Source organism: Pyxicephalus adspersus, chromosome 1, assembly GCF_032062135.1.
Source record: "Pyxicephalus adspersus chromosome 1, UCB_Pads_2.0, whole genome shotgun sequence".
In the NCBI taxonomy this organism is placed as follows: domain Eukaryota; kingdom Metazoa; phylum Chordata; class Amphibia; order Anura; family Pyxicephalidae; genus Pyxicephalus; species Pyxicephalus adspersus.
The window spans coordinates 88153187-88174743 of NC_092858.1; the positions used below are offsets into that span (position 1 = coordinate 88153187).

The window sequence follows — 21557 nt, forward strand, 5'->3', positions numbered from 1 at the left end:
AAACTCCTCAAGATGAAAGTTTTTTGGCACAGAATAGAAATAAAAGCCATTTCAACTGGCTATTCGCACTTCTCAAGTATATTTTAATTGGTGTGCAATCGTGTGAAGCTATTTTTAAAGGATTCTTAAATACAGACAGTTTTATATATATTGGAAGAGGCAGCAAGATGGATTTTGTTTCTACAGAACAAGTCACTTGGATTATGAGAACGTTCTCAGGTTAATACAACATTTTCTGACTGTTTTCTGTGTATATATTCTGCAATGCATTAGTATCCTTACCTTATTTTCTTGCTTTATGAATTACAGGTAAGCATAGATTTCTATAGGAGGTCCTGCAGCCACGGGGTTGTAGACTTTTTTAGAAAACAAGAAGACATTTCTGAAAATATACTGTTTTGCTTATTTTTACTGGTGTGAACGGAACAGCAAATAAAATATGGTTTAACAGATAGCTTAACAAAACCAATGAAGATAATTCAAACATAAGTAGGTACTTCTGTTTGTAGAAAAGAAAACCCTACTTACCACACATACCTTTTTATACCTATGACAATATTTTAGAAGAAAAAACATTTTGAATGTGGCATTGAGTAAAATATACCATATATTATATACATACATATAATATAACTGACAAATTTATGTTGCACTGGAGATAATGTTTTTGGGTCTATGGTTTCTGCTTTCTGGACATCCTTCATGATGCCCCTTCCCTTATATTTAAAAAGCAGATATTTTTCAAAGCAAACCAAGCAGAGTTGCAACAAAATAAGTCAATCTAGATATGACCCTAGGGCCCAGTGGATGCCCAATGGGTCAGCCACAAACTTCATGTTCCTTCAATAAACTCTTTGGTACTTCCAAAATAACTTTTTTAGGCAGAAAAAGGCAGTGGAACCGACCAAAAGCACTCATTCTCCCACTGGGGCCCAGTCTGTACAACACTGCATCCAGAGGAAGGTGATTTTTTTTTTTTTTTTTAATGCCAAGTACAGGCAACAGAAATCACAATATTTTCTGCTGTATAAGGTACTGTATAGCTTATTTACATACAGTTACTTTTATATTTGGAATTTTCTATTTGATATTCAGAAACTGAACACCCAAATCAAATATTAACCTGTGCCACCCTACCACACCTTGAAATTCAAACGTAACCCGACTTCAAAGCAGGGGACCATTAATAATAGTGGATAATAGGAGCAGTTATAAATAGCTTTGCATTGTGGCTCTCTAAATAGGTTAGGTGTACATTGAAACCTAAGCATATAAAGCACTGAACTGTACATATCAATTATACATAGATTTTTTTCTACCATACCGTGGTTATTGAACCTGTAAGTTGTTTCCACCAAAATAATGATAAATATGACATGATCATGATCAGTCACATTTCACTTGTTGTGGCACAGCTGTCTTAAAGAGGACATCTCTATCACTACCTAAAGGTAAGTTACAAAAGAAATAAAGAAAAATAGACAAAGAGCCTCCCTAAGTCATATTTCCAATCACCTGGTCACAAGTTATGTTTCTCTTCCTGCCTCTTCAGCAATAAACAATGGTGGGTGCAGAGCTGCTTCACCATCTTACAAGTTTCTAGGACGTAGGAAACATTTGCTTAATAACAGAGATGATGAGAGAGGACCCATTGTAGAATATTTCACCTTGTTGATGAATAGCTTTAGTAATATTACACCATTTGACATTTTCCGGTTTCAACAGGTGACATCGATGAACCATGCCTGTGTTTGTTGAAACCAACTCTTGTAGCCTTCATTGAAAGCCTAGATGACAATGCAGAAACTTCTAGAAACATGTGATCATATGACAGTGATTTCAGGGACCATTTGAGTAGTAAAGTCTGGGATATTTTTTTTTTTTTGCAATAAAATATTTCTAAAAAAGCTTCTGGAGTATACTTCATGGATTGGCCCATGAAGTACTGAAACACAATCAGTAGATCAAAAACACACACAAACACAAGGTAATAAAAGTGACAAAGTAAAAGTCAGATAAGGAGTAGAGAAAAGTGAGCTATAGAATTGTGAGGGTGGGGAGACATAGAAAGAGTTGAGACATTGTGCAAATAACACACAAAAAAGTATCATAGACAGTATTACTTTTCTGATGGAATTCATATGGTTACAATTAAATCTTGGAAACATTGGAAAATATTTAATTTTAGGAATTGTTGTTATGTTGGTTATACAAAAAGTTTTGCTATAGTTGGGTTTTAAAGTGGCCCAGGGATAAAAGAACTATAGGAGTTGTCATTGTTGGCCTCTTTCAACAAATGCTACAGTTTACTAACTACTTTAAGGCTATACATATTGTTAATTTTGGTAGGTAGAACAAGAAAACTGTGGCTACTTTCCTATTTCTATTTTTCATTAGGAATGCAGTCGTTTTGTGGTCTATTTTACCTTTACATGTTAGATCAGAATAATTTTCGTGCTGCAGGGAAAATTTGTGTGGCCTCTAAACACTGTACACTGCTTGTAATATTTAGGAGGCTTACATTTAGCTTTAAATAGTATCTTGCTGAGCTTACACTGGCGCATACATGGTAAGGAGAAGGCCAATTAATTGAAATTACCAAGGGTTACGCTGCAAGATCCTGGCTGTCCAGAAGATGTCAAAAACTGCAATGATGTGGTTAGGAGGCTGGGCCATCAATAGAAACATGGAGGCTAGTCTTACTTGCAAATGGCTCAAGCCACATTTTGACAATTTAATAAGTATGAACTTGTAATAGATCTGTCTGTAACAATAATAAAAAGTTTCAGGGTCTCTTAACCAAAAAAAATAATGAAACATATATAGTAATATTTATTGCATTTAGGGTTTTGACGTGCCCTTTAAAATAACAGGTAGGGTTATTTGCAGCATGTCTGTGTAAGGTAATCCCCATGATGATGAATCTGCATCACTTTACACCTTTAGCCCCACCCCATAATTTTTAACCAGAGAAATCCACAATAATCATTAATCATGATCACAAATACCTTTACAACAATAATAAAAAAAAATCACTCAGAAAAAAATATATTTAGAATATTTTGTTTATTGTTAAAAAAAAAAGCAAACAAAGGAAAAACAATGGTTTAGTCATTCCCCCAATGAACAGGTAAAATTCAGATTATCCATAAAGAATGTGTAGATAATTCACAAGTTAGATATTTACATTTTAGTAAAATACATTATAATTAGTTACAAGAATTGTGTGCAAGGAAATGAGATATAAACTATATGAGAACCGAAAAAGCCAATTGTCTATTCACCTAAAGAGAACTATTGGTTTAACTATTATTTTTAATAAAAACAAAAGACATCTTCACCCAAAGCCTATCTTTTTCTCTTGGGTGATCGCTGGCAAGAAGGGACCTCCAGAGGAAAGATATTTACAGCAGAATTTTTAAACTATGGTCCAACTAAAACACCTACCTAAAAAGTAAAACAATAATGCCACCAGCCGATAATGGTTTTTGTAGAAAATATGTAGAAATAGGCCATCCAGCTGTAACAGGAACAGCTTTCCTATGGCCTTGTAGGAGAGGATTAAGACACAAACTACTAAAGAGAAAAAAAAAAAACTAAGAGAAGCTAGTGCTGGCGTTTTTTGGGCTAGGCTGATTCACTGTACCATACAGCCATACAAATGCATGTTCAGGGATCCAAAAATGGATTACTATGCCTGACACCACCAAAACAAGATGTTTCCCAACCTGGATTACGCCTGCACATCTGACTAACCTCTAAAGATTTGTGGCCACTTTATCTGAAATTACCTCCACTGGCAGGGTACGTTGAAGACTATGCCCCTTTATTTTTTATTTTTACATTTTATTTTTAGTGTAAACACTTAAGATAAATAGCTTATATATACAGGATAAAGAGCAGCAGATCAGATCACCTATTTACGTGTTTTTAAGTGCAAAAATAATAAGAAGTTTGTGGTAGGTGTAGGATTTAATATTCCACACATATTTGGGTTAGTATACATTTAATAAAAGATTCAGATATCACTTTATAACCATTTAAACCAGAAGTATGTAAAATAAGTTAATACTTTAATGATGGAGAAACTTCAAACTTTACAGATATTAGACAACCCAAATGTTTGTATTATCAAGAAATAAAAAGCAATATGCCATTTATAAGGTTGTCAGGTTAGAATGCAATGCAATGAATTCCACATGCCCGTGTTATCTATAAGCAGAATATTATATACTCAGACTATTCATATAAATGCTTCTCACAAGACTACAATTACATTACAGTAAAACTGGAAATGTGTTTTTTCATTTCTTTGAATAAGTATACAACCTCTAAAGAATATTGGGGACTTCTTAAGGTGGCATCAAATGCAATATGTTGTGCCATATTATAGATGAAAACCACATGTGCTAAAAATCTAGCAGCACATAAAAAATATACATAGTAACAAAGGCACTTGTATGAAAATGAAATGCAATCACAGGATTTCCAGCCTAAAAAACTCATTTGTTTCCATGTAGATTTTGCAGTCCCTGGATCTAAACAATTAGGCAATATTTGTAATCAATTATTTATTTAAATATCATATTATTGACTATTTTTTTTCTCTTTATCTTACTGTGTTAGATTATAATCCTATCCACAAAAAAAGAGAATGTAAAGAAAAAAAAATGTCAAAGGCTAATGTGGAATTGCATTTCATTGTTACATACATATAACAAAAACAGTTATGATTAAGACAAGGTTGGTCAGGTGAACGACACCAAAATGTCAGACAGCCTACCGACTGTTGTTGCCATGAGATCCAACAGTCAACATCAGTCTGATAAGCTATCCGACAGGATGGTAGAGCCATGGAGATGTCACGACGGTAGATGAAGGTGTAATGTACACACAATAGGCTCTGGCACACAATGATTCTGAAGACAATGGTTGTGACTTGCTTTGAGCATGCAATGCTGAAAATCGGATCGAGGGTTAACATTAAACAATCTATTGAAGGTGTAATACATAACAAACTTTTACCAAGCACCGGATATTAGTTGGGATTTAATCTAGAAAATCATATACCATGCTCTTACGTACCTTGATTGCCCTAACTGGTACATGCCCTGCCTGCGGCTGCTATTCTGTCCTCATGCTGATTCATGAGATTTATATGACTCATAACCCTGCCCCTTCCTGTTACCCCATTTTTATGAATGAATTCGGAAGGACAGGTGGAGCTGTGACTACATTGTTCTGCAAAAAGGAACATGAGCAAAGTGCAGCTGTTGAGAGAACCGTGTGATATATACGTATCAGTAAATCTTCTCTGTATGGAAACAGTTAAATCATATATAACTTTATGCAGTAAATCAAATCAAAAACTGACTTTTAGCTTTAAACAAAACTTGTTAACTAACCAACCCACCCAAATATAGATCTGAACAGAGAAAACATAAATTATTATCAAGTTATTACAATGAAATTTATAGATTTAACATTGAACTTCACAGTGTACTTTTCTGCTGTTTGTTTCTGATAATGCCTATGCACTTTTTAAGCAGAAACTTGATTGCAAAACGGTCCAACATGCGTCATTAGTTGTTGACTCATTCACTTGGAATGTTTGTGCTGAGAACAGAAGGATCTGAAGATTGACAAAACACACAAGAGGGGACAGAGGATCCTTCTCAGCCTCAGACATCAGCCAACAGGTACAGGGGAAGTGCGGCAAGCAGCTATTGGTCATTACTTGCAATTTTCCACTGGCTGTGCAAGTGACGTTATTGGTTAAGTAAAGACAACACAAGTGTAATGAAAAGACACATGAAGTATATGTATGATGTAGCAGATCTAATCGCCATAAAGAAATGATTTAGAGGATTACAAATGTCACTTTGACATTAAAAGAAAATAAAATACTTCTTTCCCTCCTTGTACAAAAGCCAATACAGCTTTAGGGCTAAGAGATAAAGTGCTTTGATAAAGTCTGATGTATTACTACTGGATGAGTCAGTTCTAAGAACTCAGCTACAAAGTGTCCCCACCCCAATGACAGCAGCTGGATCTTATACATTATGTATCTATAAATGTATATGGCCAAGTGCAAGTCATTTTAAAGCCAAAACCTTAAAACAGGACAACTGTCTGTAACAATGCCTTCCTCACATCAAAATGTAAAAAAAAATATGCAACACATGCAGATGGCTGCTATTGTGTACTGAACATTTAAAGAAAATTCTAAAAAAATAAATGAGGGCCTAAGGACAGCTGATGCTGAGTGTACACAAGTAAGTATATTGCTAAATGTTTAATTTCGGTGGCTGCTTCCCATGGGGTGTTGGCTGCAACCTCAGTCCATAAGGACTCCACAACCCTACAACCTCTCTGGGACTCCCTCAGATTCGGACACGGCATGATTAGACTTTTGAATGCGTGCTTAACAATGATTGGAAACTAACACTCATATTCAGGACCCTTCAATCCATTAAAATTTAGGTCCAGTATTCACATCTTTAGCAGATTAGGCATTACTAATAGTTTCTTGGTGAGCACCAGGATTTCTTTCATCTTTGCCTTTAAGAAGTAACATCCCTAAATAATTATATTCCATCTTGGTTTTTTTTTAAGCCAGCAGGAAAATCTGGAATAAAGCCTTGCACTGAGAAAAGAATCCAAACACTGATAGACTTCCCAGTAGCTCTATTAATCAATGCTAAATCCCAGAAAATTGAATGAAAGCAAAAGCAGTGTTCTGAAGAGTTAACACGGCTGCCAATGACTCAGGCTTGGCAGGAAAACAAGTGGAACCATGAAGACGTTTTCTAGGAAGCCAGCTGTAATATTAAGTCAGCAGTGAACGAAGCGCCAGAGCTAAATACACACTTCCTTCTTCCTGCTTCTGGAAGGCAAGAATGATTGGGAAATCACAGACAAAAGGTTTTTCTACAGGGAGGATTAACACGCACGCAATCGACTTTGGTCCAACAGCTACGGGGGTGGAGTAGACAAAAGAATCAATGCAAGAGAAATATAAAACTAAGCACATATCACAAAGGAAGGATGAAAATAAAACTTAGGGATTGTAAAAAACAGACACGAGAAGTTCTGGAATGATCAAAGGTGGCTTTATAAAGTTCAATTTCAACTTTCCATTCTATAAGTACAGAATAAAAAAAAAAAACAGCAAGTCAGTTTTTAAAGAACTGGACGGTTACCAACTGTGTTTACTGGTTTTAATAGGCATCTGAGACAATGGTTAAGGACACTGAATACCATACAATCCTTATCTGCAAGAAGTTATTGCCGGGCAGACAGCATTGCTTGACCTTCGCCAGGACTATCAGAACCATTTGGTTTATAGTGGTTTAACCTCCCAAGCAAACTAAAAGTCTGCATTGGATAATGGAGTTCTTTACCCCTCCCATAATGTTATAGACAAATTATTATTAAAACAAGTAAACCGGATATCTGGAATTGTAGAATAGCAGTGCACCTATCAAAAGTTGGGCAAACTTGTGTAAAATGGTCCATGTACAAAACAGATTAGTCAAGAACTCCACAGGTCTTTATTCTAACAGAGACATGGGAGCACACTGCACAGCAATGTGTTAATGTCTCCCACCACTCAAATAACAAAAGTATGAGCAGAATATCCAATTGGTTCGTCCAGTCAAAGTAAACACAGAAAGTCACAACTTGACTTATCTTCACACCAACTAAATCAGTCCAAGGGATTATGCACTGTAACACCCTGTCCTGCTTTTGATGAAATAAGCTACAATAGGTTAACTATGGCAATTTAGCTGTTGCAGAACTACAGGTTTCAGCACTGCATGAAACAATGTAATTCCACAAAAGTCTAGGTGCCACAGACCTAGGGGTACCGTAACATTGTGATTTTTCACACTCCTACAGATATTAGTCAAGAAATTCAAAATTCACCATGTGCTTTCCTGCAGACACAAGCAGTAAAGATTCCCTAATGTAATTAACCCTTTACAATTCAGCTACATGGAGGAAAAGAAATACCTTCATTTTTCTTGGCGAGAAAAACACAGGAGAAAGAAAAAGACTGTGAAACAGTACCCTGAGTGCCAAGATATGAACTACAATGAAAGAAAAACTAACTCACCATGAAAAAAAAGAAATGCAAGATGTTAAGAAAAGGACATACATTACCTTTTTTTGCCACAGAGACATTTCTTATCCACATATTACCATTTTTATAGAGTGAAAAAATTATTAGAAAAAAATAATTTAATATGATTTTGAAAAAAAAAACATTATTGTTTAAATTGTCCAAAATTTGCCAATTTTTCATTTTAACGGTTAATCAGGTCAAATGAGGTTCTTAGTAGAATTTTGTCTTTTTTTTTTTTTTGTCACCCGCCCATTTATTCCCAGCGTTCTTCCCCCTTATTTTGTCTTCTCAACAGATAATTTTTTCTGTTGAACGCGCTTGGCGTAGCTCTGTGCCATGGAGTTGATGATGGAAAGAACAAAATAGAACACCATAATGATGACCAGCTTCTCAAATGCCCATGATAACCAGTTTTCACTCTGTAGAAATAAAGGGCACAACACAATATAGTGAAGTTGTTATAAGAAGGGTTGACAAAATCCGCCCCACCTTATCTGTCTGTATGCTGAATCATGTTAGCTGCCTTTTCCTAATCCATACTGTCTTTCTAAACCTAATGTCAGTATAAACTGGGACTAACTGAGCCAAAGTACAAAAAGCACTCCATATTACAAGCACTCCATATTACATTGTCTTTGCATTCAATTCTTTTCATATTATCTTACAAAGTATCAATACTTAGTAACTACTGATAAATTTATATTTATTTTATATATAATGATTACCCCACATAACACTGCTTGCCCTGTAGGAGGCAGTGTTTAACTATAAAATAGAAGTTTCAAGCATTGGGTACCCGGTTATACAGATTATTCTTGCCCATTGCTTCGGGATGTAAACTATTGGCACGTTAATCAGGGATCTGCTTATCCAACAACCAATAAATTCCAGATCACTAGTGGTATTTGTCTATTATACTTTCCCATATAAATTAGGAATACCAGCCAACTGTGCCTGTAGCAGAAGTACTTTACTAATAGAGAATTCCGATCTCAGAGAGGTAGAAGCCAATTACATGGATGTGAAAAACAAGAGAATGGTTTAAATAGTGCAAGTTAGTAAAAAATGGTTCATCCATGTATTTTTTTGTTGGTTGTTGTAATATTTAGATTAGGTGGGATATTAGATATTACTGTGGGGTTGTATGTTCCAATTTGTAGCTAAATCTAAAATCACATAATATATATATATATATATATATATATATATATATAAATATATATATATATATATATATATATATAGATAAATATATATGATTTTCGATTTAGCTACAAATATGGATGTATTCTATATACAAATATATTCTCAAAAAATAATAAATATTTATATATGTACACACGTCTCAGAATCAGTAGGTAATTTAACAGTAAAACTAAAGTAATCAAGTGACACTGAGCTACATTTTCTAATATTACACTGGTGATGTTGCATAGATAGTCTGGTACCCCCTATATAGAAGTTCAGTGTTCTTACCTGTGGAGCTCCTTCTTCTACTTTATGGTGAAGTTTCTTCCTTTGAGCCTCTAGGTATTCTTGGAACGGCTTTTGCAAAGAAGGTCCAATACTTGGAACAGCCCTGGATCCATTTTCAAGGCGGGTGAAAAAGAAAAAAAGAAAGAAGGAAAAGGAAAGAAGTTAGAGAATGACTTACTGAGGATGGAACATCTGAATGTCCTGATGTGCAGGCAGCAGTGACTAGTGAGGGAGGCTCTTAGCTGGGTTATGTGCACTGGTGCAGTGCAGAAAACCAAATGAATGACTTCTGGGAACTCCCACATTTATCACCAGCGGTTCCTGTAAGAACTGGTTTGAACCGATTAATAAGGAAATGAGTGGTGCTTGTGTCATCCTCACTTGAAACAGAAACTGCCCACCCTTTTCTGGACTCGCCCCTTTGTGTTCAGAAAGGCGTACCTTTCTTAAAGAAGAAGAGGGAAAAAAGGCTCAGTATCCTAACCCTTTACAGCCTGAGAGAAGACAACACAACATTTTACCATACACAGCACCTTCCTCTGGTACAGGAAGGGTTATTAATCTTATGTATGCGTCATGTTATTGCAAAAGAATGGATTAGCTAGTTCTGATGGGACCTCCCTGCTGGTCAGAAGTCAATGATTAAAAACAAGAAACAAAGGAACTAAAGCATTTTCAATCTGCATCACAATTACAGTATTTTGTTACATTAGTAAGTAATTGTGCTTTGTAATGATTCTCATTTATTCTGCAGTATAACTGATGCATTAAGTGAACCCTCTGAAGTCATTTAATAACCTTGTATATGAAGATAAAACAGTGATTGTCCTGATATAATTACAAGCATCAGTCCTTTACAGACAATACACAGTGGTTTAAAGGTTGCCTCCAGACAAATAGTAGTAAGCACTTGGAACAAACACCTAGAATAGGTAAAATCAGGAAAAAACAAAACAAAATCGAAACTAAAATGGACAAAGAAGTTTCCTAAATAATTATATTTCATCACAGACAAGGTGGATGGAATGGGGGCCAGTGCTGCATTCTTGTACATTTTAAAGCAGATCCCCCATTCACTTGGTGAAAAAACAAGTGATAGAAATAAACTAAATAAAATACTCCCAAACCAGTAATTTGGAAATAAAGATTTTATTCAGCTTATTACCCAGAAGCTTTTAAAATCTTTAGTCCAGCTTTAGGACCTTAAAACTTCAGTAAAACAGCTCGAGTTCAATAAACCTGAGACATATATAAAATAAAATATATTTTATATATATATATATATATATATATATATATATATAATATACACACACACACATATACACACACACATGTATGTGCTATGCATATACATATACAAAAATATATAAATCTGTACCAACTGCTGACCAATTCAATGTTAAACTGTTATTTTTCCTATAAATAATTTGCCACTATTTAGAACAATACATACTTTCTGATTTAATTCCAAATCCATTTTTCTTTCCAGTATGAAACTACAGCCACCCAAAACAAAGCCCGTAGATATTCAACTGATGGCCAATTATCAAGGCTACCAACATTGGTTGTGCTTTCTTACTGATATAGATTAGTAATACAATGTTCACTTTCAGCAAATGGTTGAATCATCAGGCAATGCTGGAAATGATGCTTTTCTTGAGGAAAAAAATCAGTCTGAGAACCTTTTAGTAACAGTATGAGCAACATGCTGATGTCGCGCAATGACTGTGTTAGACCCTGGGAAGGCTAACCTACAATTCGGCTGCAAAGGTAAAAACTGTGCTCTAGTTTTTGTGTAGTTTTTATAACATAGTACATAGTTGGTTTGACCTTAATTTATGCTACAATAAAAAAATAATCAGTTTGAGATCACTCTGGTAAATATTTTTACACATTAGAATCACTTTACAGCCTTCTCTCCTAATTTAGCACATGTTTTGTTCTATTTTATTTGACACTAAACTCTCACTTCTAGAACATTTACTATTTTCTTTCATTACTATCCTGCTGTTTCATTCATAACATTTTATACTTTGCTCAGTCATTTAACTGACATTTTACTCCACAAAAAAATTTAGAAGAGTCACACAAACCATCAAGTATATTAGCTTTCAAACACATGAAGAATATATAAGTGAAAGTGTAATTCACACATTTGTGCTGAGGTTTAAAGCAGCTTCTAGCAAACCCAGCACGTGGCTTTTGAGGTAAATCTTTTATAGGTTTAAGTGATTTTAGTAAAAAGTTCCCTTTCAATTCATGACCTTGATGCTTATCTGTAACAAGACAACTTTACTTTTTCTAATGTAATAAGAAGGAAGAAAAAAATGTGAAAAAACTGCCTCAAACAAAATCTACCTTTGCTAGGAGATAATCTATAATCTATCCTTGAAGAATACATTTAAAGTCAAATGCAAAAAAAATGAATAGCTACACATTAAAACATATATATTTCTACATAAAACATATTTTACACAACTTCATTAACACCATTTGTTGCCTCCTTTACAAACAATCAGGTTCTATATCCCTAAACCATTAGGTTTGCAGCCCTAATTCTCTTTGTGTTACTAGTATAGTAAAACTATTTTTTCAAGAGCTGACTAGTTATTATTTTAAAACTTCATATTCTTTAAATGGAAACTTTATTTAATGGTATTAAAATTAACACTCACATTATGAACATTTTTTGAGAATTATAGGGTCTATAGATAATCTTGACTAACATTTTCTCTGTAATGCAATGAATGAAAAAACAGCATAGGGTGTAGTTATTATGTAAATACAGTCACAATATAGACACTCACACATGTATCCAATTTTTTTGAATAAAATTGTTATAATTCTTATTTGTCCCTCAATTTCAAAATGTGTACCACTTAAGAGAATTACCCAGTTATTACTCAACATTACGATTACAAAGCAGGTGACAATGCAGAGGAAAATTCTGAAACTAAATGTACTACAAACATCTTTAAAGTCACCTACAGTAAATGTACAGTAAATTTTCACATTTTGGAAAATAATAAAAATTTGCTCTGAATTTCCATTTGCCACTTGTAAAAACAAAAAATGATAGATAGATAGATAGATAGATAGATAGATAGATAGATAGATAGATAGATAGATAAATGGATTTGATGCTTGTGTTTTGGTGAAATTGTTCTATGTGCTAGCTGAAGGTGAAAGATTTGTCTTACAAAGAATAAAGCCAAAATAACTCAAACACTTCTAAAATTTGGCTGATAAAATGGGGCTAAACTGCAACCTCTATTTAATGTATATCAATGTGTAATATGTTGACATATACAAATATAATTTCTGTTTAATAATAGTATATATTTAATATTATTATATTTATTAATAGGTATGATTATTTTTACTATAATATTATTATAACCAGACAATCACGTAATACAGAATTCTCCATTTACACTGCCATGCTATTTCTACTAAAACTTTCTATGAATACATGCAGGTTATGTTTTGCCTCCTCATTTTAAAAATCTGAACTGTAGAATAAATCTAGGAAAAAGATTGTAATATATATATATATATATATATATATATGCAGATGTCCCCACACCTATAAAGTAATGAAAATATTTGAATCCTTGGCAACTATATTGTCACTGGAGGCAATAGGACAACAAAAGGACAAATTACATTTTAACTTGATAAAGTTACAAAGGAGAAACTCAGCAATGTACTCAGAAATCTTAGCTATTTCACCTTTGATCAAATAATATACTGTTCTTAATTTATCTTTAATATCACCTATATTTATCCTTGAAATGTATTAAAATATTTCATACACAGATCAATTCATGTAAAATTGTGTAGATGTCTTGATGGTTTTCTAAGGGAATCTTTTTGAAGAATATATATTTTGTTACAACTAATAAATAAAAATAACCCTAAAACCAACCTGGTTTAAATATTTGCTTATAACAAAATCAATATACCACATCAGGGTAAATATATTGTTGGGCTATTGAATAAAAGGTTTGAGAAAGCAAAAAAGTAGGTAAATATGACAATGCAACAGATGGGTCATGCACAGATATTTACTTTTAAAGTTTAACAATCCACAGCTGCAAACACACATACGTGTAATTTTGTTTTATAGGAATAAAAATCCTATACATATATACAATTTCATATGTTTGCCTTTGCAGTTCAGTGGTGCTATACTGAAAGATAAAGAAAATAAATGATGTTTAGAAAGAAAAAAGTTTGGAAATTTGTAGTTCATTCTTCATTGTTTGTACTATCCTTTAAAAGACTTCATAGCTCACTGCCTCCGACAGGTAGTTCAGACTCAAATGCATACAACTGCTGAACTATAGGTGGTAATTCTGTACAAAATTCTGCATTATCAGTGAAATAGGCTTTTTGTGCTTACAGGGTAAAAAAAAAAAATAGTAAAAAAATAAAATATGTAAATAACTAATGGTAAAATGTTGTCACAATTTGCAAAACATTGCACTGATAAGTGTATGGAGTTCATGTGTAAATATAGTGATCTGTATAAAAATTTTGTTTCACATGCTTCTTTATTATTTTCTACCCATTTACAAGGAGACTAAAAACAAAATTTGTGGATAAAAGAAAAGTATTGATAACCCTCCTGGCAGATTTGTGTGCCAACTTGTCATTGTTACATTTGCAGAATAACCTGGTCTTCATATATATGGAGAAAGATATAAATTAATTTAGGTCTAATTCACTCTAGCTTGCTTTGGTGTGTTGCGTTAACTTTTGTTGCACAGTCCGTGCAGCATTATTACTGATGCAGTGAACCCCAACTCGTGCTAGTGTGTTAACAGGCATTGTGGTACACTACGACACTTGTATGGAAGTGTGTTGCTATGCTTTTTAAATTTATTGGCACAGCAATACCCTAATGCACATGTTCATTAACTAGAGAGGTGTAAATGTACCCTGAATTCTATCAAGTGTATACAGTTATCAAATGGAAATATTTTTATAATAGACTCTGTCACAAAAGACCACATGGAAATAAATATTTTGTGTAAAGATGATAAATACACACCTTTCCCATGGCCTGATTTGCTGAATTCTGCTCTAATGAAGAAATGAATGTTCCCTGAAATCTGTTAAAAAAATCAGCATATTGGGGAGAAGATCCCAATTGTGCCTTTTAGTTCTTCCTGCTGACCCCTATGTTACTACAAGACACAGTGACACAGAAGTTAGTGTAAGTAACCACTTAGGCCCAATACGGAAGTCAGATAATTGTTTTTTTAGTGAAATTTTCCAGTGACAGATGAACAAGCGAGTGCTGTACACACAGGGCCATTCTGCTTTTTGTAGAGGAAAGGGGTGACAACAAGCAAGCAGCACCCTGATTTGGGGGGACCACAGCCGTGTAAGTAGCTTTAGTGTAGCAAGGACACGGTAGATTAGCAATCCTGAGCTGTCAGTTTGTTTAGAGGTTTTAGCTGGTGATACATCTACATCACAGAGGTGTTAGGTACAGGTAACATGTATTTCCACTTGGATTTTTCCAACAAGTTTGCTTTAGGAGGATGGTCAGGTGATCTGACTATCGTAAAGTTCTTCAGCTTCAGGCATACAGTTATCAGAATACAGCATTTTCACAATTGTCAATGGTCATCAACTCCAAAATCAATATAAGGAAATGGTTTTCAGTTCAGGAGGTGAATTGTTAAAGGAGATAAGGAAGATGACAAAAAGCATACCATGCAATCATATCATCATTCTGGTTTATATACCTGTATGTAATCATTTTTATAATTTCATAATACACATAATCATTACATATAAGTAACAGAGGGGTTAAACTAAATTGTTCTATATGAAAACATTGATCAAATGTTTTTTTGTGAAGACACACTGACTATCATTCAATCTATGTGAAATTGTGAACTTTGGAACAGTTTTTTTTTCCAAGCAATGATCTCACCAGTACCAACGGTTAGTATTTTAATGACTTGTCATTTCCTGCTCTGATAAAGATTCTCATGTTATTTAACCAACCATTTCCTTGAGGCTGCACCAATAGCAGGATGACTCAGAATGGACCTCTGAATTCAATAGCTTGACTCACCCATCTAGGTTGCAATGCCCTGGAGAGAAACTTGAGACCCAGGTGCTTTTGGCTTTCATGTAGAACACACACAAAACGCACATACACAAGTCTTCACATAAAGAATGTTAAGAATTATATTAAGAGGCTCAATTCACAAAGACAAAACTCCAGAAAAAGGATCCTTTAAGAAAAAAACGATCCTTGTTTTCAGCCAAGTCCAAGAAATTTTGATAGGTAGTCTTGTGTTAAAATCTTCCCGAATTAAGCATATTGTCTTGTCTTCTCAACTGCAGCAAAGAGGTGAGTAGACAAAGTGATACTGCCAAACCTTTACACCCCTGTGTCACCAGTATATATCATTTATTGGTAAGAGACGATTCTATACAAATTAAGTTCAAGCAAAACGTCAGCAAAAGCTTTATTGCTCATAGCAAAAACCCTACCTGGTTTTGCCTAACATGGGAAATAAATTTAAACTAATGGCGTCTAACAAAATAGTATGTCATTACAATCCAGCCAGTTACAATTGGATCTGTATGCAGTCCTCTCCAGACATATCCTGCACTAGTAAGGATGCCCAACAGTGTCCCAAATCTCCTCATTGGCCCAAACATCAATTGTTTTGCTTTTTGTATATCTTTGCAGAGGTCTTTTATAATAAATTTTTTTAACAGACTGTGAATTCACATCCAAGCACTGTCAACACATTAATTAAAACAGTGATTGTTAATACTCTGTGGTCCATGGGCCACTTCATTCTAAATCACAGGTGTAGTCACCTCCCCCTCTAAAAAAAGATTACCAAAAGGTATATATAAATTGCTTCTGTATTCACTTGTTTCACTTCTCTCTCTGATTTTTATTTTGTTCCTGCTTTCTTCTAGTGCCCCACATTGTCTTTCCTTAGTAGTATACTGTTTTACATATTCTACTCTCTACTATTTTGTTCCCTTATTTCCCAGCGTTTTACTACATTGCTTTTACTTTTATAAAGTGCTTTTGTTATGCTCCGTGTGAAAACCACTCCTCCAAAAGATGGTTTTTATCTAAAGACCATCCAACCCAGGAATCCAAGAAAGATGGGGCCTGCAACCTATTGGGTTCCCCAAGTGTCATTAACACAGTAAATGTTGTGAGATACCCCCACAGTGGCTAGGGACAGCTCATTCTAAAAGGAAAAGTAGTTGACGCTGGCTAAGTACCCCGTGTTGTATACCTGCAGACCAATGATTTTCTAAAACACAAAGTGATTTAGGAGACTTCAGCTTGAAATTTAAATATAAAACTACATAAATTAAAAATATATTTTTCCAAATGAGCTTCACATTAAAGTTGCATGCAGAAAAGCACAAGTTCTTCTGTGATCTTCTCACAGTACTATGCTACCAGGAAACCATTCCACTGCATTAATCATGTAAGGGGAAACCCTGAAATGTACTTTAAAAAGGGGAAATGGACTAAGAATTTCAGTTTACACAAGTGGCAAGTATTTGGCAATGTGTGTCTCCGTCATACTATGAAACTTTTTGTACTGGACTAACAGCTGCATAGTAATTTCACTTCTCAATTATTAGGACCTCCGTAGATCTTAAACCTTTATTAACCACAATCAGATAAACCAAGGTACATTTCTATCATCTGGATTACTATGTTAGCTCAGATAACAGACTTCTAAAACACAATACCGTTAGAAGGCAATGGTTTGATTTGTTATAACAGCCTGAAGGCCGTTGAATTGTACAGCCCAGCAGAGTGATGCTTAAAGGTAAAAAAAGATACCTGCTAAAAGGAGCTGCAAAAATCAACAAACAGAACACTTCAGCCTAATTTACAGGCAGGGCTTTGGAAGCTAAAATGCAGTCTTTGGTATAAGACACTAAAAAAAAAGTACGTTGGCGGTGATATTAGCTTATCGCAGACAATTTATAAATGGAGGGGAGAATCTACTGCATTAAAAAGATATGAGTTGACAACAATGGTTCTTTAATATAAGAAAAGAGCGTAAAAATGTTCGTTTTGTATTATTGAGTTTAGAGGATAGCAAAACTTTCATCTAATGGGAAGAAAAATTTGACACTGAATGATTTAGGTGAATGCTGCACTAATATGCAATAAAAATACACGTTTAGTTTGCAAAACAAGACTGATCTGCATATTGCATTTTGTATTCTGAATGCAATGATGTTCTGTTGCATTGTAATGTAGGTCAGAAATGGATCTAAAAAAGTAAGCTAAAAATACAAAAAAAATAAAATAAGCTTAAAAAAACAGCTGATTAAAAGGTGGTGTCATAAGAATAGTTATTTAAGAATAGCCTGTGGTGTGCAAAGTTTTGTCATTTATTTCTTTAAAAAAAAAACAAAAAAAAACCCATAATTGCTTAGTACAAGTAAAGGATTCTGAATAACAGTCTGACAAAATACTAAATTCTGCTACCATGGGATGCACAAACCTCAAAGCAAACAAATGTTTTTTCCTCTTTATTTTGTCTCCCATACGCTCCCCCTCCCAGACACTACAGCTCCCCATATGAAGGATTTAGCCAAAAGGGACAGTGCTGTCAATCAGGTGCTGAATAACAAGTTATGGGGGGGGGGGGGGGGGGGATAAATCAGTAGTGATCATAGTCCCCCACTCCCCCCAACATCTTCTCATCCCATTTAGTACAAGCAGGCATGGCCTCTCCTAAGAGCAGCAGCTCTGCTCTGAATTCAGGAACAGTGCGGGATCATTGCCACCCCATCAGAGGAAGGTTTTCATCAACACATTAGGTGTACCTCACTGTCAGAATCAACGTGTATTTGTGGTAATAGGGGGAATAGGAATACATGTAACAGCATGGATTTCAATACAAGACTTTAATAAATTTTAGTGGAAAATGCATGTTCCCTGCCAACATGCTTTAAAGAAAGACTCCTGCTGTGTGAAAGAGGTGGTCTCTCTGCATGCCCACATAAGTCACAAAGGTCCATCACATCCCATGCTGACTGGACATGGGAATGCTCCCTAAATAGCAGGCATCATGAGCTCTGCTGATTACAAAGCTCTAGCTTTAATATGTCAGAACACAGAGACCACTGCTTTCATGCAGAAAACAAGGATCCTTCCCTGCAGCATTCTGGAAAGGGACGGGCTTTTCGAATACATTTTTCTACACCTTTATTGCAATAAAATGTATTTGGCTGATTTAAACTTTTAAAAGTTCAAGTGCTCTTTTATTGATATGCATTTGATGTGTATGTTGTCCTGTAATATATACCTAAAGATGGAGTGTAATATTACTCCGGCAACATAACTGATATTCCCATAGATGGAGGGCTTTCCTCTTGTCCATTGTCTGAAAATGGTGCCGTAATCATTCAAGTGAAACTCAATTTGGACAGAAGGGTGACAGGCGGAATCTTCTTTCAGGATAATATCATCCAGGAAATTACTTTGAAAGGGTACGGTCTTTTTTTGCAGCTTATCTTTCCAGAAAGTCCCAGCCATTCAGACATTCAAATTTACTGGCACATTGGTTGCATTTAGTGAAGCGCCTGTACTACTAGAAACTGCAAGTAACAACTTATGTCTCTGGAACAAACCAATCTACTGACGTTATTTCAGTAATGTTATCAACGCTTTGCTCCTTTATCAACGTGTTGGTATTTGAAGCAACATAAATTAAAAACTATTTTAGAAGATAAAGTATCTAAAGGTAGGCAAATACATTTGAACTTGCATATTGTGTGTTTCTTGCAGGCAGTAAAAGTGGACGTCTTTTCTATTTCATTGTCCTTTATTATGGTGATTGAAACAATTTACTGAAGTTTACTTGACAGAGCAGTTCTAAACTGCTTAAGGGAATACTGACAAAGCAACCTGCCTAGAACAAATACTACGTGTTGTCAGTAATAGAGTATGCAGCTGACGCACTTCACTTGTGAGAACAGCATGCAGGCTCATAAATTACATTACATTATAAACTGCTGGGATTTCTCAATAAAATGGCATGTGTGCCTCCAATGAAGCAAAGATTTAAAGAAAAAAAAGACAGCGCTACCAAATTATTTAAAGTTTGAAAAGCAGGAAAAAGTATTACAGATGTTGCTCAATTTGAAATAAACCCAATACCCTAAGTTACTGTCAACGGTTCATTCACCATTGAATATTTACAGTTGTTTTACTGTTTGTTTTATTATTTCTTGGGCAGCACTCTTCTGCCAGTTAATAGGGTTTTACCTTTACTTTCCAGTAATCGGTCTTAGTATGTCTGGTCTATGCTTACATCATCAGCACATAAAGGGCAAGTCATGCCCACATAAGTCACAAAGTATATAAATAAAAAAAAGCAGAGCAATCAAATGGCAACAAAAAACAGCACGCACATTTGGGACCAAAAACAATGCTGTATATCATATTAAAAAGCATATATTGTGACTATTGAATAGTCTAAATATAATTATGTTCTGTCTAAATAATTTTTATTAATTGCACATGATTAAAACTTTGCCTGCTCCATTAAGAGTGTTCACTGATAGATGCCGCTTGTATAGTTTATTCCACGGGAAACCATTTGTTCAAGCTGTTTAGTGATCAATTCCTAATCTTACCAAATGATGGTCAATACATTTAGCAGCAGAAATGAGAAATTAAAAATCCCCTGTTGCTCTAAACGAATGTGCCAGCAAATGGTTAAAACTTCTCAATAGCAAGAGATTAAAATTGCCCACATAGTTAATCCCTTTGGAAAAACACAAGAACAAAACATCACACAAATGTATTACAAATAATGGAACATCTGTACATGTACTTAATAATGTACAGAAAACTCTTGTCATGCTGCATTTGCTACTGATTGATGAATTTCAATGACTTCCACAATAGTGATCACAATCTGAACAGAAATCAGAATGGCTTTTGGAGACATGAAATAAAATTACCGAAGTATGTAATTATTTTAGCCAATAAAGTTCACGGCCGATATCGGGCGAGAATCTGGCGTGTGTACAGCGCCAGTCGCCCATCGTCCGAACGACTGTCCTGGCGGGTCCACGGATGATGGACTACTAACGGTCGTAATGCAAGGGAAGGGAGAGAGCATGCAGCAGGGTGACTCTCTCTTGTTCTCCCTCTCCCCTCTGCATAGAGCAGAACGGTGTTGTATGTACAGCACTCCATACATCTTGCAATATTAGTCGTTGGAAAGGATCGTGAAAGATTCTCTTCAACGACTAATATTGCACGTCTGTATGCGGCTTAAGACCCCTTTGACATGTTACATGCATTTGTACTTAATAATGACATGTCATAGTGGGCACCTATTATCAGTCACACCAATGTGAGCAGCTAAAGGGTAAACTGCATTACTTGATAACACGCAGTTGCTTGTCTCAAAGCATGTCTCATTTAAATTCTTTTGGTGTGTTTAACACCCAAGTATTAAGGAGATTGTGTTAGGGCAACCCATTCATTGTAATGGTGTATGAAGCATTTGTAGCAGGGTATTTTAGGGTCCATAAATGGCACCACGTTACACGTTATCACAGTACATAATTGTAAAATGGCCCATAAACCTAAAAGCAGAACCTAAATCTTGTTTATATTATTTTTTTATTGCTTCCTTTAAACCAGGAATACAAACTTTTCAGCTCCTTTCATGCTACTTAATACCCCCCCCCCCCCACAAAAAAAAAATATTATTATGTGAAATAAATGTAATAAATACTACTTATTGTACTAAGAATAATAATATACTGGTAGATGCTATTAAAATATTGATGTGCAACTCACTGGGTGTAATTACTGAATTATCAGCAAGCAGTGTTTAACGTGGATATACTCACTCTTGAAGCACATGGAGAAGTATGCTTATTATGGCAAATGAACATGTAC

The 21557-nt window shown here is 34.9% G+C and overlaps 1 protein-coding gene across 1 annotated transcript in view; it reads right to left on the reverse strand.

Annotated features, from left to right (window-relative positions):
• Positions 1-3049: 3049 nt before the first annotated feature.
• The window catches only part of VMP1 (vacuole membrane protein 1), a 98258-nt gene continuing 79750 nt past the window's right edge, over positions 3050-21557 (reverse strand). The window contains exons 12-13 of the mRNA XM_072417305.1: positions 9605-9707; positions 3050-8547 (exon numbers count right to left, since the gene is read on the reverse strand). Of these exons, the coding sequence (XP_072273406.1) occupies positions 8404-8547; positions 9605-9707 (247 nt within the window). The 3' untranslated portion in view covers positions 3050-8403. The remainder of the gene's footprint in view (positions 8548-9604; positions 9708-21557) is intronic.